Here is a 25,505-nt window from a genome sequence, read left to right as displayed (position 1 = left end):
TTCATGAAATGTAGGACTTTATTTTGTAGAAAGTTAAGTCAAAGCCTTGGGTGGACAGTCATTTTCAAACACTTCTTAGGGAACATATAGAACTTAGCCTTGCTTCATTTCTGGCTAGATCCTTAAAGAGAATTAGCATTCTGGGAAGTATGTACATAGTCAGAGGTGTGCATGCAGGAGTCAGCTTCAATGGCTTCACCAGAACTGATTATTCAATTTCTTGTGTGAAAATGTACACCTCAGAAATCGACAAAAATTACAAATCAGGGCTCTATTTATTGTTGTTGCTTAGAGTTAAGAAATGATGGTGAAAATATCAATAAAGCAAATTAAAAGTTTGTCATGGGTACATTTATTTTCTAGGAAAGCCAGTTATTAAACATTCAGCAGTGTGCCCCAGTAGCTTGCCCACTCACTTTAACTTATAGAATAAGAGGTTGAGACATCCTGAGGGAAGGCTCCCCTGATCCTCATGCTCCTGACAATAGAATAAATCAAGTTCGTGTACCCAGAGTCCCTAAAATGAAGATAGATTTAGTAGGGGAGACAGGTAATGGATTGGCTGCTTTCTCCAGTTCCTACTTGGGCCCCCAAAACAACTCTATTCCCAGTCCCATGATCCTGAAAATAGTTTTGTTTGTTTGTTTGTTTTTCATGGTTGAGCCTATCAGAACATACTTGTAGGTCACAGAGGTAGACACATAATTAATCTATTCTGGAGTAACAATTATGTTGCAGATGACATAGTTCCCTAGCAGAAAAATTTTTAGTGTCTTTTATTTGAAAGAAGAAAATACCTCTTCAATGTGGGGCAGAAAACCCCTAAAGATGAATAATTTAATAGCTGATTCTCTTAAAACCTTGCCATTATTTCATTATGGCATTGTGACAGTCTGGATTCCTTTGGTAGAAGGGATATCCAATGAGGAATCTCTTACCAATGCAACTGTACAACTGTTCTGCATTATAGGATTAAAGAATTGCCTGGGTTGTCCATTATTTCTTAAAATACAGTATTGGACAAGGACTCCAGCAATGATATACTTAAATATTTGATTATTAAATGTATAACAGTAATTGAAGTAGCTCTTTTGTCCTCTTCCAGTTTGAAGTAAATATCAAAGGAATCACCTACATTCTTTCTTTATCTAAAGTCAGCGAAATACAATGGTTTGAAGGTGTAGCCCTTACTTTGCCTTTAAGCAAGATAGAAGGCATTTTGGAAATATTCTTTCACATTTTTAGCACTATTGATTGAATGGAAAAGGCAAACTTAGTCTTTAGCTGAAGTTCCTTCTGGTGTGCCATTAACCAGTTAAAGTAAAGACACTCAAAATCTATCTCTAAAAGCTCAGTGAGTTTTAAGGGAAATTCTGATGATTTTTACTCAAATTTATACATAGACACCATATGTGCTTAAAGAGAAACACATACACATAGGCATTGTTTACAGATTGTATTTTTATATTTAGAAGATATTAAATGAAAAGATTTACTACTCACTTATTATATGCAAGGTATATTCACATACCCACATATATTTTTACATAAAGAGACAAAGATATCTTTATCTATGATAAGATAGACAGACAGACTGACCGACTTCAAACTTGCACTTTCAGTATGGATTTTTTTTCCCCATCTCCGGGTACTGCTTTTCAAAATTGCCTTAGGCTACAGTAGAGCACCTCAGATCCCCAAGGCCCATTGCCTAGCTCCTAATAGCCACTCTCCATCTGTGTCACATGAACAGCTGATGAGATAGCTCCAGTGTCTGTATTTTGGAGAGCGCATCCACCCAGGTTAAAATGCTAGGGTTGCCAAGGAGCAGTCAGAAGCCATTAGTGTTTGTGAGAATTTGCCTTGCAGCAGTTCCTTGGCATAGGGGAAAGTGTGTATGTGATGTGTGTGTGCACGTGTGCATGTGTGTATGTGTGTGCAAGGGTCATGTATGTTTAGGGAGGAGAGATTGAGGAAGGGGTCTCTATACAGTGTCCTCAAAAGTTATGAATTATATCTTTTGATTTCTGGTACTTTGATTAGTTCTTTCCACTATTTCCTAACTTGAATTCTTTTTTCTTACCTCTTTCTTTCTTTCTTTCTTTCTTTCTTTCTTTCTTTCTTTCTTTCTTTCTTACTTTCTTTCTTTCTTTTTTTTGATCATTAACAGAAGGCAAAGAAAAAGAGAACAGCAACTTAGGGGTCATGCTCTAGTGTTTGGGCAGATGGAAGGGAGCCGCTTTGCCTTGGGGCAGGGTGGTTGTAATGAAGTGGCCTGTCAGTCTGCAAATAGTGAGGGTCATCTCTTCCAAGTGATGGAGGGTATCACATTGCAGTGAAAATGGAAATGTCAATAAAATTAATCTGCCAGCTCTTTGCTGTGGTTTTTGTGCTTCTCTGGTCAAAAAAGGTTGAGATATTTTTGGTGGAGAATGAAAGAAACAGGTAAAGGGGGAACCCTGTGAAGCAGAAACAAAAGTTGGGAAGCCAGCGGCCTCCATGGAGCACAAATATATCTGCTTTAGTCCTCCTGAAGAACGAGGAGAGGCTCTAGGAATTAGCCAATGGATCTGTAGCATTCCTCAGGAAGCTATGGAGCGTCTAGCCCAGGCTACAGTGAGCACAGAGTTTATTGTTTTAGGCTTTCTTGGACAAGGTTTTTACTTAGCATGGGATTTATGGCATTTACTGCTAATGAATGTCTATTCTTAAATTACAAAAACCACCGTCTCAGCGTAATTCCCAGATGTCCTTCCAGGACCTCGGCTTCTTAAACACCAGCAGGGAGCATAAACTCTCCACTTCTCTGTTTTCCTCTTTCGTGTGGCTCCAGGCTAATGATGTGCAAGGAAAACATAGCCATCTATAAAGTCTCAGTGCTGTCCCAGTATTCTTCATTTATTTTGCATTTGATTATGCCACAAGTCGGATCTTGTTTCTTTCCTTTTTTAAAAGTTATTAGTTCAAATATTAATGTAGGGATATGGCATATATTGCTGCTCTTGATTGATGCCTTCCCCAAAACAGGAAGACGTGCTCGTATGAATTTTAAGAAAGTAGGGGTCCTGCAATGCCTTGCCAGAAGAGTTTTTCAGATACATAATTTAGATGCCCTCCAGGCAGGCTTTCAAGGCATTTTTGCTGGAGGGCAAGAAAAAATAACTATGACTGTTAAAAGTAAATGATTTTTGCTAATGCACAATTAATGCCAGAGAAAAGCAAAGAAGAGAGATGTTGATAGAAACTTCTGATTAAGTGAGCACCCTGCCTTGATGTGCATCTTTTTTATTTAATGATAATGATCACTGATGCAGAGTAGGAGAATTTTCATGTCATGCAAATGCAAATCCAGGGTCATATCAGAAGTGTGAGTACGTGTGTGTTCACACAGGCGTGTGCTTGGGAGGTGACAGTTCTGGGAGGGGCTGAGCTGGCAGTGTGTTATGTGCAATGAACAGTGACACAGTTACTGTCACCTATGCAGACAGCCTAGAATATATAGACTACAGAACATTTAACTTGATTACCCTACAGTATGTGTTCACTATGGATGGGGGGGGGGACGCATTTACACTGAATGAGTTTTCTTATGGCAGGTTTTCCCACATTGGATTCCATAATTGACAAAGAGCTACTGCGCTGTGTCAAGCACACAATTATAATTGAATTAATGATATGTGTAAGTGTGAGACACACAAAATTAGCATTTGGAGAGGGCTGGCTTAATTTTTTTTTACATATTTGTATCTGCAATTATACTTAATGAGAGAGAATATACAAGCTTAATGGATTTGATACAAGTTTAGCTTAGCCCCATCATTAGCTACACCTTGTTGTTTCTTTTTTCTTTTTCTTTTCTTTTTCTTTTGTCTTTTTTCTTTTCCTTTTTTCCTTTTTTCTTTTTTCTTTTTTCCCTTTTTTCCTTTTTTTCTTTTTTCTTTTTTCTTTTTTTCTTTTTTTTTTTTTTTTTTTTTTTTTTTTGCTTAATACATTTCCTTTCCTTTCTTTCTAGGGGATGGTTTAGACAACAGTGTAGCTTCACCTGGTACAGGTGATGATGATGACCCAGACAAGGACAAAAAACGTCAGAAGAAAAGGGGCATCTTCCCTAAAGTAGCAACAAATATCATGAGAGCATGGCTCTTCCAGCATCTCACAGTAAGTGAAGATGGGGAACAAAAACGATGGTTTTACCATGTCCAATGATATCTTCTTTTAGAGATTTATTTTTCTAGAAAGGTAATAGGGCTTAGTTCATTTCTATGCTTTCCCACGGCATTTCTTTCTGTTTCGTCGAATCTGAGTGCTAGACCAACCAATAGACTCTGCTTTTGAGAGTAGTCATATTTTGTTGGGGTTCCAATAATGAGCGCCGCTCAAGATTATCCTATAAGGATAGGACCCTAAGCAGTGACTTTGTGTGTAGTTATAATGTACATCAATAGATATATGCACATACTCTGAAAAATGTATCTAAGTGGAAAGGTTGTAAAGACCATTGTCTAGCTCTGGAACCTGTAAACATGGTTGGGGTTTTGGACTTTCAAGGAAAGCATTCTATCTTGCAAGGGAAGCAATGCCCTTCCTGACATTTGCATATACCAATGAACAAATTCAGGTGTTGAATCACAGAAGCAGTTTGCAGACTTGCCAGATTTCATGTGATACATGTAAAAGGCTTGTATGTTCTCATATTGCTCTGCTCTCAAAATGTACCATAAAATGGCAATTCAAGATTTGTTGTCATTGTTGTTGTTTATTCAAAACTATTATCTTAAAAAGCTAGTCTGCTTCACTTTGTGGGTAAAGGGATAAAATATGCACAATACTTCTAGTGACATTATCCTGTTTGCATTTGATTTTATGTGTTGATATACTGGTAACTGTTGCAGTAGCATTTGGGTATCATAATATACTTTTTTTTTCAGAGAGGCCATCTTATCTTTTGTATTTTGTCATTCATATGGAAATTCTAGAAATGGGGGGAAATTTATTGATTTATTTTGTTGTAAGATTGTTTTTTAACCCATCCTATTTGGGCTAATGATGAGAATAAATGGGATAGTATATTGAAAGAAGATTTTCTTTGATTATCCAACTCATGTGTTACCATGCTGAATGACATTAGCTACAGTGTCATGGTTCCAGGAAAAAGGTTCCACTTTGATTCATGGTGATGACTGCTAGTCTGCTGCCCTGCCAAAGCCACAGAGGGCAAGGGGGCAGACAGGATAGTTATAAGGAAGTGAGAGTGATAGATCCACATTTCTAAATCAGCCATTTTGATGTGAGGACATTAGTAGCAAACTAAGGTGTATTGATCTGGCCAGTAGTGTCAGGATTAGCTAGAAGAACCAATGTCTCTGTTGGAATAGTAGGTATTCTTGCCTTGCAGCTATGGCCATTTCAAAGGTCAGGGCCCTGTGCTGGCTTGGCTCAGAGGAATTAGACAGAACATGCTGTCTCTGGGCTGATTACTTAACCAAAGACAAAATAATGAGTCCTAAGCAAATACTGACTAATTGAAAGGGCTGTAAATCCATTACATATTGGTCAGGGATAATCAGGAGTATTTAATCACTTTTATCTATTCAGGAGCACTGAAGCTGTAACAGCAAAGCCCCGACCCTTGCCATGTGCTTATTATTCTCATCATTATCAAAATTACTTCACAGCTGTTCTTTGCTACATCACCTCAGCTGGAGATTTACTAACCTGTAAAATGTTTTTAATTTGGAAGTCGAGTGAGGATGAGGGAAGGAGTTTTTCTTTTTCTTTCTTTTTTTTTCCTTCCCCCACTGGTGGATTTGGTTAGAGAAACAACCAGAAAAGACAAGGGAAAATACAGACCATAAGCCATCTATTTTTCTTCAACTCATACCCACCTGTTTGTATTTTTTCAGTAGATCTGTTCTGATCAGAATTATCTGCTATTTTGCATTTTACCTTCTTCTGTTGCTATTGGTAAAGAGGCTTCAATAAATTCTTTCCAAAGAGAGATCTTCATGTCTTTCCCTCCTTTTATCATCCCTATCCCCATCAAAAGATCATAGAAGTTTAGAGCCAGAAGGGGTAATAGTGAATATATATGTATATACATATATATATATATATATATATATATATACATATATACATATGCATATATATCTCCCCTGGGCAAAAAGCCAAAAATACCCAGTTCTTGACCTCAAGAAGTTGATATTCTATCATTGGAGATGACATATACATATGTGAATGCAAAAAAAAGCATACAATAGATATGTAAAAATAAGGAGTAGGAGGAACTAGAAATTGAAGGAATCAAGAAAGATCCATATAACATGTGACATTGAAAGAAACTAGAAAACTAAGGAACTGAAGATACTGAGGCAATGGACAAAATTGAAGATGCATTCCGGGCAAGGGTGATGCCATAGCAAAGACATGGAGATTGAACAAAGATGGTCCACAGGCCAAGCCATTTGCAAATGAGGAAACTGATATCCATAGAAGTACAATGACTAGCCCAAAGTTACCCAGCTAGTTAGTAATAGAAGGACAAGAAAGGAAATCTGAATCCCACTTCACTGTTATTCCCAATATACTTTTCTGTTATCCCACACCAAAATCATCTACATCAAAGAAACATCTTTCAAGTAGATGAATTGCACTGAAAGGAATATTTGTTGATGAGGATGATGATGATGATGGCAGCTAGATGACTAGATGGTTAGATGGCTAGATGGCTGATAGAGCATCATCCCTGAAGTCAGGAGGACCTAAGCTCAAATCCAGCCTCACACATCTACTAGTTGTTGGGAAAGTAGCTTAATCCTGATTGCCTCACATCCAGGGTTAGCTCCAGTTGTCCTGATTCATATCTAGCCAGTGGATCTATGTGACTCCAGCAGAGAAAAAGTGAGATTGATGACTTAGCACAGCACAACCTCACTCAAATCCAATTCCTGTGCATGTCCTGGTATCATCTCCCTGATGTCAATTTGCTTTGAGAATGAAGGACAAACATCATGTTCTATAACCTAGATCTCATAATATGAAGAAATAATGGGTTTCTCCTATCCCACCTTTTCCTTGCCTTGATTCTGTAGTACTTCCCCTTCTATCAGGTTGACAGTGAGCTACCATAGATAATATGTATTTTAATGGACTAGCCTTCAGAGTAGGACTTATGATCAAACTGCAGTCACTCTATGAACCATTTATTTACCATTTTTTAGATTTCTGTGCCAGGTGCTATATGGTAGAGGAAGGGGTACTTATAAAAGAAATACAAGATGTCTCTGCCCTGAAAATGCTTATAGTCCAGTTTAAATGTGTCTGGGAATTGATGTAGAACTTCTTCACCAAAAAGAACATTTTCAAAGAATTTCAACCTTTGGGGTGAGGTATGTTGACAGTGATAATTGACATGTATAAAATCACTTAAAAGTTTGACAAATGATACTTCATATCAACCCTGTTGAGTAACTAATTTAGGTATTATTACTCTCATTTGACAAATGAGAAAACTGAGGATCATTCATGGTCACATAGCTAACAAGCATCAGAAATAAGATTTAGATTCTGGTCTTTCTAACTCCAAATATAACAATCATGACCATTAGGCCATGCTAACTGTAAACTGGAGCTAATAGTTCTTTTAACACTTACTTACTAATCACTTGTCATGTGGAATCCACCATGCCAGATACTAGGAATATAATAAAAAATGATAAGAATCCCTATCTTCCAGCAGATTCTCCAGCAGATTGTCCCTTCTATCATCTCCACTCTCCCTGCCTACTGACTACTTTTGCCCATTTGATTACTCCTTCTCAGTCTCCTGTGCTAGATTCTTATGCAGTTCACATTTACTAGCCATTGATGTTCCATAGTTATCCTTGGCTCTCTTCTCTTCTTCCTCTATATTACTGTACTTCATGATTTCATTAGTTCCCTAAGATTTATTATTATCTCTATGCTAATCATTCTCACTTATCCAGTCCCAAACTCTCTGCTGACCCCCAGACTTACTGCCTAGGTTAATTCAAATTGGACAACCTATAGACATCCTAAATTTAATATGACAAAACTGAACTCATTATGTTTCTTCCTCCCTTAACCTTCCTTTTCTCCTAATTTGCCTATTTCTGTTATGGGCACCACCATCCTCTTAATCACCTAGGCTCCAAAACTTGGGTGTCATTCTGACTTCCTTCCCTAATTCTCACCCCCATATTCAATTTATTGCCAATGTCTGTTAATTTTACCTTCATAACACTTATTTCACCTGACCTCTGAAACCACTATCACCCTGGTGTAGGCTCTCATCACCTCATGTTTTGACCACTGCACTAACCTGCTAATTGGTCTTCTTGTTACATGTCCCTCCCTACTTCACTCAACTGTCGACTGTTGGAGTGATCTTCCTAAAGTACAGGTCTGACCATGTCACCCTCTTCCAGTTTCTCCCTATCATTTTCAGAATCAATTATAAAATCCTGTTTGGTATTTGAATCTTTTGCTAACCTTCCCTACCCCTTCTCCACATATATTTCTTTCTTCTTACAGCTTGTATCTGCACACTTTGTGATCCAGTGACTGGCTTCTAATTCCCAACTATGGATATTTTCACTAGCTTCCCCCATGCCTGGAATTCTTTTCCTCCTCCTCTCCACCTAGCTCCCATAGCTTCTTCCAAGTTCCAGCTAAAATCCCATTTTCCCATTCCTTAATAATTCTAATATCTTCCCTCAATTTTTTATTTATTTATCCTGTGTGCAGCTTGTACAATAACTGTTTGCATGCTATTTCCCCAATTAGATTAGCTCCCTGAAAGCAGGAGTTGCCTTTTTACCTTTCTGTTTCCTCCATGTTTAGCACAGTGGACTGCACAAATTACGTGTTTTATAAATATTTGTTGACTAAAAAGGGGACAAATGACAAATATTCAAATAAGTCCTATTCAGTGTAGAATATGTTGCAGACAGGAGAAATCTGGACAAGGTTCTTTAGGAAAATACGAAGGAGGAGAGGTCACTTTCAGCTGGAGATTCAGTAAAAATTTCATGGAGAAGATAGGATCTGATCTTGGCCTTGAAGGATAAAAGGAGTTTTAAAAGTGGAAATGAGAATATATATATATATATATATATATATATATATATATGTATTATATATATGTATAATTATAGAAGAATGTAGGATGAGATTAAGGAATCATTAATGACTAGAGCATGATACCTGTTGACTTAGATAAAAGGTCTTTTTCATTGTTTTTGCAAGGTAATAGGGTTAAGTGATTTGCCCAAGGTCACACAGCCAGGTAGTTATTAAGTGACTGAGGCTGGATTTAAACTCAAGTCCTCCTGACTCCAGGGCCAATGCTCTATCCACTGCACCACCTAGCTGCCCTTCTTTAGATAAACTTTTAAGCCCTCTGACTCTCAGTTGACAAGGGATGTTCTGTCAGTTTTCAGTTGTGTCTGATTTTTCATGACAATATTTGGGATTTTCTTAGTAGAGATTTGCCATTTCCTTCTCCAGTTCATTTTACAAATGAGGAAACTGAGGCAAACAGGGTTAAGTGACTTTCCTAGCATCACACAGCTAGTAAGTATCTGAGGACTAATTTGAATTCATGATGATGAGTCTTTCTCACTCCAATCCCAGCACTCTGTCCACCAGTGAGGTTAGGTATTTTCTAAAATTTTATAATTATGGACTTAAAAATACAGGTCTAGTCCCTCTCATTATTTCTTAATCTCTGTTTTTCTCTTTTCCTCTTTTCTTCAACAAATGTTTTATTTCTCTCCCTTTGGTATTATTTTTTAATAAATTTCTGACTTTTATTACTTTCTCCTGTTTACTCTTCCCTATTTTTTTCTGCTACCCCTGCCCTACTCCTTTGCCCCACACGCAGTTCCTATCCTTAACTCCTAGAAGAAAATCCCTGAAGCTTTGTTTCTTACCCAATTTTGACACTAGCAATACAAAGCTGGCTAGCTTTAATGAAAGATAATTCTGCTAAAACTTTTACCTTCCCAGGTTTAATGAACTTCTACATACTGCAAGATTTACTTGCAGCTCTTAGAGATTCTAACTAGTGTGTTTTGGATTCAGAGTTAATTTATTAAATTTAATAGCAGGAATAATGAAGCTTTTGAAAATAGAGATGGTCCATTATTTTTTCTCCTTTTCACATTCACTCTTCAATACTTTCCATTTAGAGACTTATTGCTGATACATATCTCTAAATATAATATATACATAAATATAAATTTTCATATAATTTCTTTAAAAGTGACTGCTTTAATATATATATGTATAATATTCCTTCATTCTTAGTTTCTTTAGCATTATTTCAATTTAGTTTATTCCCCTTTTGTGCTATCTGACCTGTTCTTGTATTACAATAATCCCTGATGTACCCTTTTTTCTTTCTTTTTTTAAAAAAGAAACTAATTGAATTATCTCATTATTTTAATTTGTTAAGCAAATGTATTTTACATCTCAGGATGTGTTCTTAAGAAGGAGACTGCTAAGGCTTTGCCCCCTGAATGGGCCATTGGCCCATTTTGACATTCATGCATTCATTAACTGGGAGAACATAAAAGAACTCTGGTTGTATTTTTTTTTCCAAACACCCAACCAGCATGGAACAACTTTTTCCATAAACCGCAGGGGTCTCTCTACATATGTTCTCAACTGCAAGCCATTGTCACCTATTCTGAATACCTCAAAAGGCAAAAAGAAAAAAGAAAAAGAAACCCCAAAATCCCACCTCAACAAAGGCCAACTGTAGCAAGTGTTAGATTTTAGTCTCTGACAAAAATCACTAACCTCTGATTTTCCTAGAAGAAGAAATTGTACTACAACTTAAGCTATTTAAATAATAAAATTCCTTGAGCTATTGTTTGGTTGAGAAAATAATAAACTTATTTATTGTTCCCTTCTACCAGAAAAAAATTCAAATACAAAATAACTATTTTGAAAATGGAAGTATTTATACTTAAGGAATTAGGAATTCCCTCATTTCAAGTTAGGTTATTAGAGAGGTACTTGATCTCTGTAAACAAGTCATTTTATTTGCTCTCTATTCTACTCTAAGTTCTTTATATTTCAGTAACTTTGGAAAATAAATCAGCTATTTAATCAATAAGGATGCTTTGTTTGCTGGAGTTTTGACCAATCTAAAACTATTTTATTATCACTCTTTAGGGATAGATGAATCTTCCCCTCACTTTTCAGTCAAAGAAATTATGACTATTTAAAGAACATGTTGGAAACAGATTTTCTCCTCTGGAAAAAAATCTGGAAATATCTAATTATCGAGAAAGTTAGGAAAATCCTCAGGATTTTTCCCTAGCATGAAGAGGTTATGATATCAAAAAACTGAGCTTGCTATTAAGATTGTTTTTATTTGACTTCAAAATATTTAAAGAAAAGAAACAGCAAGAAATCAGGGCTAACTAATGATGGTTTATTCATAACCCTAGAAAAGTCCTCCATGTCAAGAAACCTTTAGTACTCTCAATTAGCCTCTCAGAGTCTCTACTTTCTTTCTCAAGTGCTGCCCTATTTGTCCTGCAAAGAACATATTTGATCATGAAATGAAAACAGGAAGTTCTTAAACACAAAGACACTACTTGCTCACAATAGTTTTCATCTATTAAGATTTTCTTAGTAATAATTCTAGGAAAAGTACATGCACAAAAATATAGATCTTAAAAGCTATAGGTATGTAAAATATATGGGCAAATACATACATATATATATATACACACATACATATTTTTACCTTTGTAACCCCATTCATTTCACATAATGAATATGTACTTTAATGACTATATAATGTACTAAATAATATAAATATATACTTACATATATAATGAATAGGGTCACAAAAGAAGCAATCTTTCTGTTTTCATATGTTTAGTTATTTGTCCTTTCCTCTAGCAAAGTATTCTGATTTTGCTCACACAAAATATTACATCTCCTTTTATCTCTTGTTTTACCATCACATGCATTTGAACACACACACACACACACACACACACACACACACACACATTCATCTTCATCTATTTGTGATGGTAGTTTCCCTTTGAAAAACTCACCTATAGTTATTCTTTTGTTTGAGTTCTTTTACTGCTACTATATCTTTTTTACAGATGCATATTTGACATTGGTAATATTTTTAAAATATCCTATGATGATAATGCTTAAACTGGGAGTAAATATATTGCTTAGACATGAAAGTAATCAGATAACCTGTTTTTTTAATTTTTTTATTTAGTTAAAGCAATGGGGTTAAGTGACTTACCTAAGGTCAAACAGCTAGGCAATTATTAACTGACTGAGGCCAGAATTGAAGAGATCCTCCTGTCTCCAGGGCCAGTGCTCTATCCATTACACCACCTAGCTGCCCCCAGATAACCTGTTGATTATGGTTTCTATAAAAAGGAAAGAAAAAGAGAGAGATGGAACATGTGTAATCCCCTCAACATAACCCCCTCCAACAATCCTTTTGAAATGCTTTTTTATGCAGTTATGTCTATATGATCTGGACATAGCTTATTTCATATTTATTAAGGGAAAATGATCTTCTTGACTTGATAGTTAGGGGCTGTAACTACCAGAGGTAGTTACAGGATTATGGGAAGCCTCTGTTGCTAATGGCCCCCAGAAAACTTTGAATCCATTTCTATGGAGAAGAACCCCAATGAACCTTGTGAAGATGAAGAATGAAGTAATTATAAAATAATTTTGAATGGTTCTGACTATCCTTCAGTGTGACAGAGAAAACTCATCTCTCTTATCAAGAAATGAAACATGGAGGCAGAATTCCATGTTTTCTACCAGATCTGCACCTTTAGGCATTAAAGAAGAGTAAACAATACAAAAGATACCAACCTTTAAGTCCATATTTTCATGACTATGCATCTGGGTCTCTTTCAACTATCTGAGAGATCCACTATCATGTGCAGATACCATGGGCTAGTTATATTGGTTACATCTCTTGTTTGTCCTCAAGTCTCTTCACTTGCACATTTTCACAATTGTATCCATGGTGATATTGTGATAATTTATATCATTAGACTTGTTTTTAAGAATCCTGAATGGTTAATCTAGTCAACATTTCAGGATCATTATTGTTACTATTTGGAAATTAATGTTTTTATTATTCAAAGATGTCTACTTAATATCAATAACTATAGGCTAAATTAGTGCCAAATTTAAACTGGTCTTGCTTATGCTCAATGAGACATCCTTTCTCTTATTTAGAAATGTAAATATGTGCTTAATACAAGTGGGGATCAAATACAGAAAATATAGGTGAAAATGCATATATCAAACATATAGCTAAAGAAGAATGAAGAGAGGATCATACCAAATAGGCTACACAGATCTCCCTGATCTCTCTCACTAAGCCCCACCCCCACAGATATTGTCCTCTAGACAATATCTTCTTCTAGTTCTTAGAAGAAAACATCTGTGAATTATTTGAGATAAGCCTTACAGAGAATAGTCTGAAATGGTGTCATCTCTCTTTAACACCAGGAAATGATGTCACAATGCATTAAATAACAGTGCAAAACGATTTATTTTCCCCTAGATGTGTTGTCCTAAGCATTCCTTTTCCTTTACAGTGTTTTAAATTAATAGTAAGCTTGGATGTTCTTCCTATTACATAACGATTTTTGCTTTTTTGCATGAACTGGGGAGAGAGGGAAGGAGGAGGGACTAGGGTGGGAAGCACTGGTAATCTCAGGGGTTGCTAAGGTTCAAGACTAAAGGCTCATCCATCATGTGCTTATTTGTACTGGGGACTGGATGTCAGCACTAGCATCACCCATGGCAACCTACAGGATTGCTGGTTGGTTACAAAGCATGTCTGAGGGGAAAAAAAACTAAATGTTCTGAACCTATCAGTCAAAAAAACTATTAGATAATTATAGTAGAGACCTGCATACTGTAGCTTCTGCCATTATCAAACTTTCTATACACCCCCTTCTTCTATAAAGAATAGAGGACATAAGTCAATTCTGTCTACCATCTGTCGTCGTTTTTAGTGTTTCTCGAATTAAAGAGACAGGCCAAAATTTTAATATTGGGTTGAATCCTGGAAACTCCTATTTAAAAACCAAAATTACATCTATATTAACTTCAGTCTCATAAGGAAATATTATATGTATATACACACATACATGTATGTTAAAAGTTGGAATGCCATAATGTTCAACTCAAATCACAATTTTATATTTGAAATAGAATTAGAGGAGTTCTGCATGGGAAAATCAGTCAAACCTGATTCTGTTGTATTTGCTTGTCCATATGGGTCTGAATGGCTTTTTAATGGAATGTAGAAATGGGTCTTCCATGGAAATGATCCTAAGTCAGTGTCTATTTAATATATGATTGATTCAGTTCAAAAGAAATCAATGAGCATAAAATCAAATAAGCATTTGTTCTGCAGTTTATTTTTTGGTAATATATAGATAAAAATTGTTAGATGATTTCTCACCCCCCCCATAAAAATCTTGACAACCTAAGATTCCAAATTATGCAACAAGTGATTATCCATTGACACATTTTTAAAAGTTCACAGAGTAATTAAATTAGGGAATGAAATATCTATTAATACCTAAAATAGAAATTTTTAATTTAAAATTTAGACTACCATTTCTTAAAATACTTTCCTAAAAATAAGAATTTTAAAAATCAATATAAGAAATCAATGATATGTATTTAAGAACCTGTGCCTTAAAAGAAACAGAAGTAAGAATATGCTAATATGAATATCTTGTCTTTTTAAAATATGAAGGGTTATTCATTTAAGTCTTTGAATATTCATGTAGATCACAGAGTTGAAATCCAGGTTATGAATTTCTAAGTTTCTCTCCTAGTATGTATCAAAACAAAAAAAATAGTTATTTCATCACAATATATGTGTGTGTGTGTGTGTGTGTGTTAGTGCATGTGTTCTTTAGGGAAAAGTGATCTTACTTTGGTGGCAAAGTGAATTGCTTCCTGATAACATTAACTGCCCCTCATGTTTGCCTCAAGATCTGTATCTTGAGGCAAGTTGTGTTTTTTTTTTTAACAGGCTCAGACCCTACCCCAAGTTGGGCTTTTAAGTAATAGTCCTTCACAGGATTAAGATGACTCCATGAAAATATCCAGATTTCTCAACATAGCAGACTGCATTTGCAATTTGGTGTGGATTATGAAAAATAGTTATCCAGACAAATTATTTTTGTTAGGAAATAGTGATTTGGAAGTAGAAACCATCAACGTTAGTTAGATAGGATTTGCCTTTTTTAACTTTACATACAGATCTAAGTTGATTGGCAATTGCTGTTTACAGCATTCAAAGTAATTATTGAAACCTTTAAGATTTATTATCCTCTTAAAACATAATAATAATATTATTTTCATGCTTTTACATTTGTTATTCTAATTTAAAACTGTCAGTCCCAAATCTTCCAGAATTAATTTCAGTTGTTTTATCTGAGTGTATGATAACTTGTCATGTCAAACTATAATGGAATTTATTTGTACATATATGGATGTGTATACTTATATATATATATATATATATATATATATATATATATATATATATACACATATATATATATATATATACAATTACTTGAGAGTCAGTGGAATATAACACTTAGAGGCCCATCCAAAGAGTCAGTAGGATCTTATTTCAACTCCCACTTCTGACATTTACTAATTGTACAGTCATGGGAATGTTATTTAGCTTCTGGATTCCTCTCCCTCCCTCAAAAAAAGAGAAAAAAAAACCCAACCATTAACTAGCATTGATTCTTAATTTTAACTCTTACTAAATGTTGTCTTAGTTTTAATAGATAAAATAGACAGACAAAAAATTTGATAGATTTGACTAGTGATTATGCATGAATGTATTAACAAACAACTCAATATATATTCTCTTCTTTCTATAAGGATATAGAAAATTGCTGTACCATTTGACTTTCTTCCTCTCCTCTCTCATTTAAATTAAATAAAAGATCATTTCTAAGTTATCAGGGTCATTCAGATCAAAATAATTTTTAAGCATCTTTGACTGATCTACTTCTATTGTTCAGGGGTCTGGTGGACCTGTATATATAGACTGGGGTGAGCTAATTGCTAGCTTTTTCAGTATGAATATTTATTTATATCTTAGAAATCACAAATACTAAAATTAAAGAGGAATTATTTTTTCATTGATTATGTGAAATTAAGAAATTATAGAGAAAATGTTAATAATACATGCAGAAAACTTTAAAGTACCTTGTGCATTTCTATCCCCATAAAGTAAGTTGTTAAATATTTACCCATTCATTAGTATAAATTTCATTTTTCCAGATCCAGTTTAATATATATGTGGGGGGGGGCACGGCTAGGTGGCGTAGTGGATAAAGCACCGTCCCTGGAGTCAGGAGTACCTGGGTTCAAATCTGGTCTCAGACACTTAATAATTACCTAGCTGTGTGGCCTTGGGCAAGCCACTTAATCCCATTTGCCTTGCAAAAACCTAAAAAAAAATTAAATGGAAAAACAATCCTTGCTCTCTGGGATTTACAGTCTAATAAAGGGGTACAGCATATAGATACAAAAGTAATACAATATATTTAGAAGCAAGCTGAAGAAAAACTATATGCTATTATCATTCATGAATAATGACTTTAAAATTTATGAATAATTATTTATTAAAACCAAGTGAGATTTATATTAAAGATGAAAGGATGGTTCAATTTAGGAAAACAAGCAGCATAATCAAGGATATTAAATACCAAAACATTAAAAAATGACACAATCATATCAATAGATATAGAAAAAGTCTTTGATAGAATATAACACTTTTTATGCTAAAAACCCTACAAGATCCTAGAAGGACCTTATTTTAATATCGTAAAAAGCATCTATCTAAACCCAAAAGCAAACATCATATGTAATAAGGACACTCTAGAGCAATTTCCATTAAATAAGAGAGTGAAGCAAGAATACCAACTTTCCCCAATATTATTTGACCTACTTCTGGAAAAACTAGCACATTAATAAGACAAGAAAAAGAAAATAAATGCATAAAAATAAGTAAAGCTATCTCTTTTTGTGATGATAATCATGGAATCAGCAAAGATACTGAGACAATCAATAGTTTTAGCAAAGTTTCAGTCTATAAAATAAATCCTCAAAAATCAACAGCATATCTCTGTAATAATTACAAAACCCAAGTAACAATAATGGAAATTAAAAATCTATTCAAATAACATCAAAATAACATATCTGGGGATTAACATTCCAAAGCCCATAAAAACTTGTATAGATACAATTGCAATGTGCTAAAGAAATAAATGAGAACTTAAATAGTTGGAGTAATATTCAATATTCATAGCTAAGTTATACCAATATAATAAAAAAATGACAATACTACCAAAATTAATTTACATTTTTTCCTATAACCATCAAATTACCAATGGATTATTTTATAGACATTCATAAAATAATAAGAAAATTCATTTGTTAAAACAAAAGAATATCAATGGAAATGATGAAAAGATGTAGGGATGAAGGGGAAAATAGCACTTTCAAAATTCAAACTGGATTATAAAACAGCAGTCATCAAAACCATCTGCTATTGACTTAAAAAATAGAGTGATAGCTCAATAGAACAGACTGTAAGAGGTAGAATCAAGACAATCGTGTGTGTTCAGTTGTTTTTCAGTCAATTAAAAAGAAGCAATTACATAAGATAAAATAGATAACTTTGATTACTAAAAACCAAAAAGCTTCTGCATAGACAGCATTAATGCATTTAAAGTGAAGAGAAGTGTTGAATGAGGGGAAAAAATTGTACCAAATTCCTGTAATAAGGGTTTGGTATTCAAGATATATAAATTACATGTATAGTTTATATAGATATGTTTGCAAATTTAGATATATGTTTTAATCATATTAACAGTTAGAGGATATAAACAAACCATTCTCAAAATTGTAAAATATTCGTACTCACATGAAAGAAATCTCCAAATCTCTAATAAAAGAAATACAAATTAAAACAACCCTGAAGTTTTACCTAACACTGTGCAAATGAATGATAGATACACTAGCCCATTGTTGGCAGAACTGTGAAACACAAACATTTTGAAAAACAATCTGTAAATAAGTAAAGATCACATGACTAAAATGTCCTTATCATTTGAACTGGAGGCTCTATTCCAGGATTTATTTCCTAAGGAAGTCAATTAAACTAAGCTAAACTAAAACAACAATAGATAGATAGATAGATAGATAGATAGATAGATAGATAGATAGATAGATAGAGATAGATAGACAGATGGACATATAGAGATAGAGATAGAGATAGATAGAAATAGAGATAGAGATAGAGATAGAGATAGAGATAGAGATAGAGATAGAGATAGAGATAGAGATATTTTAGTTTTTGCAAGGCAATTGGATTAAGTGGCTTGCCCAAGGCCACACAGCTAGGTAATTATTGTGTCTGAGGTTGAATTTGAACTCAGGTACTCCTGACTCCAGGGACTCTATCCACTGTGCCACCTAGCTGCCCCTAAAACAACTATTGAGGTGCTCTAAGAAATGATGTGTGTAATGAATACAGAGAAACATGGAAAGATCTATATGAACTGATACAGTGTAAAATAAGCAGAGCCAACAAAAAAATTTACACAGTAGCTGCAACAATGTAAGTGCATTATACATAAGCCCTGCCTCCATTGTAACAAAATTATAAAGATCAAGCAGGACTTGCATGAAGAGATGAGAGTATCCCCTTCTCTGTCCTCCATATGGTTTTCAGATTTTCCAATATATTGACTAATTGTACTAATTTTTTTCCACTCTAAAAATTTCTATTTGTTATGTGGGATGGTTCTCTGGGAGAGGAAGAAAAAGGATATTGTGATGATTTAAGAAACAGAAGTTATCAATAAAAAATTATTTTTTAAGAAGAATGTAAAAAAAAAAATAAAGGTGATACAGCAGATGGAATTTTGAGTTCCAGGAAGAGCAAGCAGGCCAATTTTCATGAAATGTAAAGTCATAAATGGGAGCAATATGAAATAAGTCTGGAAAAATCAGCTGGAGCCAAGCTGTGAAGGATTTAAAATGTCAGTCTAAGTATTTTATCTTCATTTTTTATTCTAAAGGCAAAAGTGAGCCACAGAAAATTGTTGAGCAAGCGAAATGACATGATCAGCTATAGTTCTAGAAGATTGCTTTGTTAGTCCCCTGGAAGAAACTTTAGAGAAGGAAGCAGTAGAATCAGGGAAACTAATCCTTTAAGTTTTTGCTTCTTTTAAAAGATATGTATTTATCATAGTGTGTAGAGAAACACAGTTAAAAATATCATATATCGTTTTGCTCTCAAGCAAATGATATTGCTTATGATTTGTGGGAAAAAAATGAGTTTATTAGCTTTTTTCTCCTTTATGTTTTACTACAAACCAAATGTTTAAGAACATAGAGGGCATCTTTTTCTGTATTATGATATCTTCCTTGGGCATTGCTGAAAATTAACAGATATCAAATCAGTTCAGAAAAGTGACACCCTTTTCTGATACACTGTGACTCTGGGGCCATAGACAAGTCATTGACTCTCCCTCCCCCCATGGTGCCTCAATTGCAATTGCAAATTCTTATTCAAAGTCCCCTTTACCAACAAAATCAAAATTCTGGACCAAAACAGAACAAAACAGGAATACAAAGTAATATCAAGAGGGAGAGACTACTATTAACTAGAGGAATAAGAAAAACTCTTTTGTAGGGTTGAAGGAAGGAATCATTCAGTAAACCCTTATTATATGTCAGGCATCAGTCATGGAAAGTTGGAACTAGTATTAGCCCCATTTTGCATGAGGACCCATAGATAGTAGTGTGACTTGCCCAGAGTAACACAGCCAGTAAGTATTTGAAGCATATGAAGGATTTAGATTTAGGTCTTCATTATTCTAGATCCAGGGCTCTACTCACTGCACTACCTAGCTGACTTTTGTAAAAAGTAGCACCCGAGTCATACTTTGAAGGAACCTAAGGATGCTCTGATGTAGAGGTGAGGAAGGAATATATTCCATTTGTTCGGTGGCAGAATGGGAGGAGATAGAATGTCTATACAGAAAACAATAGTAGACCAATTGGACTGGAATGGAGAACATAGAAAGGGAGTACTATAAGCCTGAAAGTGAAGGTAGATGTTAGAGTAGTGTATATTCTATTCTTAATCTATAGAACATTTTTGCAAAGTTAAGTGATAAGGTTAAGAATATGTTTTTGGAATATCAATTTTATATCTGTGTGGAAGATGAATTGGAGAAAAGAGAGCCTGAGCAGGGTCTGATAGTCCAGATAAGAAATATCAGGGCTTCCCTTAGGGTACAGACTGGATTAGTGGAAAGAAAAGCTCTGATCTGATAGATGGGAGGGCATTCTAACTCACTGGATTTGTATAATGTGGGAGAGGGAAGAATGAAGGATGATTCCAAGGTGGAGAACTTGGGTCACAAAACTTGTATCCTATATTATACTTGGAACTAGATGCCATCTTAAAAAGAAAAATCATATCTTCTCCAAACATAGTTAAAAGGTATATTATTTCAAAGGAGGATTAAATTCTACCCTAGACAATGTGACATGTACAGGGGAGGTAGGGAAAATGAACTTGAAAATGATTAAGATCATGGCATATTGTCAGTGTGGTTATGAATAAATGTCAATGTGGTTATGAATAAATGGAATTTGAGAATTTCTATAAACTCTCTCAAGTTTCTCAATGACACCAACCTAAAAGAAATAATTGAGTGGGTGATATTATACAATCTCTATTACCAATTCTATCTCTCATATCCTGGCTTTTAAATTCTCTTCCAGCTGAAGCATTGTTTGAGGTTATGTCTCTTCCCCTCTCTGGGCTTCAGTATCCTTCTCTTTAACAAGAGAGGATTGGTTTAAAGCCCATCCCAATTTTTAAAACATGCATGATTCCAAGTCAAGGAAGCTTTCAGTAAGGGAATGCAAACTGAGCTGCTACTTGAAGGAAAAACTGAATCAGAAAATTCAGAGAGTGATGGGGGAAATGTTTTTAGTGAGGGGAACAGTGTGTGAAGAGAGTCTTAGCTAGAAATTCAAATCAGCTTAACAAACACAATATATTCTGGTGATGACATCAATGGATCAGAATCAGAAAATGGGAGTTCATAACCTGTTTATGTTATTTACTACTCATGTGACCTTGGGCAAGTCATTAAGCCTCTGGGATTCAATTTCTTTTTTCTGAAAAAATGATGGGATTTGGCTATGTGATCTTTACATTTCTTTCTAATTAAAAAATCTTATGATCTTATAATACAGACATTATAAAAAGCTGGGGAATTTTGAACTTCACCTTTTATTTACTGTCCTTTTCACTAGAGCTGGACAGCCAAAAGAACTGATACTTTTTACCTCAACCAATCTGGTGATAAAATTTAGCATGATCCTTTAGAGCTCCTTTAATGAAAGTTGAATCCTAAGAACAAAATGAAATTATAATTTAATGGAAACAATAGAGTTCCAGGATTATTCGCTTGTTATTTTATCCTATGATATTCAGTTTTGGATTTATTTACAGGAGCCTGAGAATGCTCTAAGTGTTAAGAGGGAAGTTTTGTGTTTTTGATGTTCATTCCTTAGCTTCTTGGTACTGAAAATGATTCAAGTTGTTTTGGGATGGTTAATAAAGGCATGAGGATGCTGCCTTTATTTATGTGAATGAGAAGTCATGAACATAATAGGGACCAGCATAAAACTATGAGTAAATTGTCCTCTGATTTCAGTTTGGATTTCTCAGGAAATCCTTGTTACAAAGGCAAGAATGAATAACCTGAGATACAAGTAGCCTCTTAGGTAAAGAAGGAGTCAATACTCAATTAATTTTATTGGTGATGGAGGAGGAAGCAAAATTAATCTATATAGAAGGGAAATATACATTTATTAAATGCCTTTTATGGACTAGGCACAGGGCTAAGTGCTTTACAAATATCCCATTTTCACTTGTCCAACATCAATCTGAAGAAGTAAGTGCTATTTCATAGCTGAAGAAACTGAGGCAACAAAGGTGAAATGACTTGCTCAGGTTCACATAGATAGTAAATGTCTGAGGTTGGATTTAAAGTAAGATCTTCCTGACTCTAAGTCCAGTGTTCTATCCATTGAACCACCCATCAGTCTATAGAAGGAAAATTTACTTATTATCATGGAGAGAAATATGGAAGGACTAATTTTTTGTACATGTAAATATTTTGAGGGCTTTTATATGGATAAGGTAGTATGGTAGTGCTGAGGGGGCGGAGAGAGAGGCATACAAAGATGGTTACTAAAGAAGTCACATTCTAGTACAGGAGATGATGTGTGTGTATTTATTATTTGTACTTTTGGAGGGAATAAAAAAGTCTTGAAGGATTTTGAACAGTGGAGTGGCATCATCAATTTTATTTTAGGTAGATGGTTCAGGTGACAGTATATCATATTGAATGAAATTGAGAAACCAGAGATAGAGACCAATTAAAGGACTGGTGGATAATCAAGGATAGAGCTAGGAGTAACAAGGACTTGAACAGAGTGGCTAGAGTGGTTTATATAAAGAAGAGGATAGATGAAAAGAAGTACTGTAAAATATGAATTGACAAGATTTGAAAAATGATTAAGTATGGGAAGAGGGTAGGGAAGAGCAAAGAGTCAAATAACATTTTGAAATTTTGGCAATGATTGGTGCAATCATTAATTGGCAAGTCAGGAATAGGAACTGGTATTGCCGAGAAGTTGTTTGGCATTGGTTGAAATGAAACATAAAATTGAGATGTCTAGCAGGTAGTTGGAAATAAAAAACTCAAATTTAGAAGAGATTATGTCACAGATATCAAACTAGAAAGGCACTTGGGACTAGTCAAATCTCCAAACATCATAAATGACAGAACTGAGCCCCAGGGAGATCAAGAAGTGTCTTGTCCAAGATCACACTGGCAGTAAATGCTAGTGTCAGGATCAGGTTTAGCTATTTAGATTAAGAACCATATATAACAACATTAAACTAAGGTAATAGATGGGATTATAGAGGATAAGAATTTGAGGGAGGATTATCAGGGGCAGAATCCTTGGGAATGCCTACATTTAAGGGGTAGTAGGAGAAAGAAGAATCATCAAAGGAAGCGGAAAATTAGAATTGAAGAAATTTAAAGAAAACTAATTTTGTATAGCTCCCTGGTTTATAAGAGACAATTCCAAAAAAAAGTATATAGTCAAAAGTATCAAATCTTGAAGGGATATCCAGAAGAACAAGAAATAAAATTTCAGCAATATCTTGGAAGAAAGCCAGTTCAATAAAAATGATCTTATTCAAAAGAAAGACTAATACTGATTAAGTAAGTTATACAGATTCAATTAACTGAATTGATTTGTTTATAGTGAAGAAGTAAAAAGTGGAATCATAGAAAGGGAAAAATAAATTCAAGATCATGGAGAGAAATTTATTGATCATTTGTTTAACAAATATTTACTGGACGGAAACTCAATGGATATAGAAACTTCCTGTGACAGAATAGGAGCTAAGGAATTAATGGATAATGAAGAAATGTAAATAACTAGTGTTGATTAGTCACTTCCTTGTAGACATGATAAGAGAAATGTATTTAATGGTAGCAATTTAGATACATTTAGAAAAAGTTACTGACCAAACACCCAAAACACTGATTAATTGGTTAGTATTCAAAAGTAGGGTCCCAGAAAAATTAATCCTTAGTCCTGTTTTTTTCAATATTTTTAGCAGAGAATTGGATAAAAATCTAAAGGGTGTATTTATATAATTTTCAGATGACACAGAGATGGGAGAAATAAACCCATTTTGGGACAGAATTTGAATTTGAAAATGATCTTGATAGATTGGAGAATGAGCTGGATTAACCAAGATGGAAATTTATTGGAAACAAATATGATGCCCTGTGTTGGATTTTTAAAAGTCAACTACTTAACTCCAGGTTGGACTGACATAGCTAGGAAGTTTCAAGTGAAAAAAAAAAATACCAGAAGCTGTTGCTTAGCAGATTAAGATCCAGCTTTTGAGTCAAGAAGATCTGGCTCCAAGTCTTGCTTCTGACACATAGCAGCCTTGGGAGCATAGAAAAAAGCATCCATCTTCTTAGCACCCTAGAGATGAGTTGCCTTTCTAAATTGATGAGAGGAGTTTTGATACTGGGAATCCTCCCAAAATAATGTCCAAGCATTAAAAAAAAACCCTCAATATTAGTGAGTTTGAAGTTGTAGCCAAAAAGCTAATTTCATCCTGGACTACATTAATAAAAATATGATATCCAATATATTTCTTGTCAGACCTGGGTGTAGAAGTGGGGTACACCTTGTATACTATGTACATTTCTTGGTATTATGCTTTAGGAAGGATATGGAAAACCTAAAGAAGTCTGAAGGAAAGCAAGCAGGATGGTTTTGTAAACTGGAAACTTTGCTATGTGAGGATAGATTACAAGAATTGGGAATGTTTAGTTTAACCTGGAGAAGAGATATAGGAAGACATGAGAGCAATTTTTAAATCAAGGGCTGGTTACCTCCAGCTCATAGGTTGTGTTGGTCTGGCATTGCCAAGATAACCAACCATAAGAGGGACTCGAAATTCAATAAATCTAGTAGCTTTTTAGAGGTGCATTAAATGTTTGACCAAATATAACCCGTGAATGATGTCATAAATACCCAAATGGCCCTTGGCAGAAAAAAAGTTTCCCCAGGCTTGCTTAAATAAACAAAAGGTTCTTCATGTGGAAGAGTAATTTGAGGAGAGTACTAGTACTTGTGGGCATTCATTATAGAAAGGAAGAGTTTGACTAATTATAAAGAGAAATACCCAACCTTGGAGAGTGTTATAAAAATGAAATGTTACTTCTGGAAATCTTGAGTTTCCTTTCATTAGGAACCTTTGGGCTCATTGACCTGTAAAGTACCCACCAAGTCATAGATTTTATGATTCTAAAGAGAAATCATTCAAATTTTTTGCATAATGGGATACACAAGAAATCGATATGTGTGGGAAAGTTACAGTAACTTAATTATAATTGAAACTGAATGTAATTAATGATAAAATTATTGATTTTTCCCAAGGTAATTAACACAACACACAAATGCAACTAGTTAAAAAACAGTAGCAAGGCTTAGGTGATGCTGGGCTACTATTTTATATATGCTTTTAGTTAAGTAGTTTACTTTTTTTCCTCTACAAATGTTAGTTATGTTGTACCTCAGATAGAACTGGCCTGTTGGTCAAATGTGGAACACCTAGGTTTTGCAGAAGTCTGGCAGTAAAGGAAAACAGGAAGATCAGATCATAAATCAAGAAGAGCCAGGAAAGATTTGCTTGTTTGTTTTATGATAGGTGTATCCCACTTATATATCCAGGGCAATTAGCAGTTAGATATTTGAACTAAAGGATAAACAAAAGAATATGT

At 34.6% G+C, this 25,505-nt stretch overlaps 1 protein-coding gene across 12 annotated transcripts in view; it reads left to right on the top strand.

Moving 5' to 3' along the window:
• MEIS2 (Meis homeobox 2) overlaps positions 1–25,505 on the top strand; it is a 219,467-nt gene that overhangs the window by 55,549 nt on the left and 138,413 nt on the right. For all 12 annotated transcript variants that reach the window (XM_074235058.1, XM_074235057.1, XM_074235062.1 and 9 more), the window contains exon 8: positions 4,013–4,158. In XM_074235058.1, the coding sequence (XP_074091159.1) occupies positions 4,013–4,158 (146 nt within the window). The remainder of the gene's footprint in view (positions 1–4,012; positions 4,159–25,505) is intronic.

Source organism: Macrotis lagotis, chromosome 4, assembly GCF_037893015.1.
Source record: "Macrotis lagotis isolate mMagLag1 chromosome 4, bilby.v1.9.chrom.fasta, whole genome shotgun sequence".
In the NCBI taxonomy this organism is placed as follows: Eukaryota; Metazoa; Chordata; class Mammalia; order Peramelemorphia; family Peramelidae; genus Macrotis; species Macrotis lagotis.
This window is presented reverse-complemented; position numbering and strand designations above follow the sequence as displayed.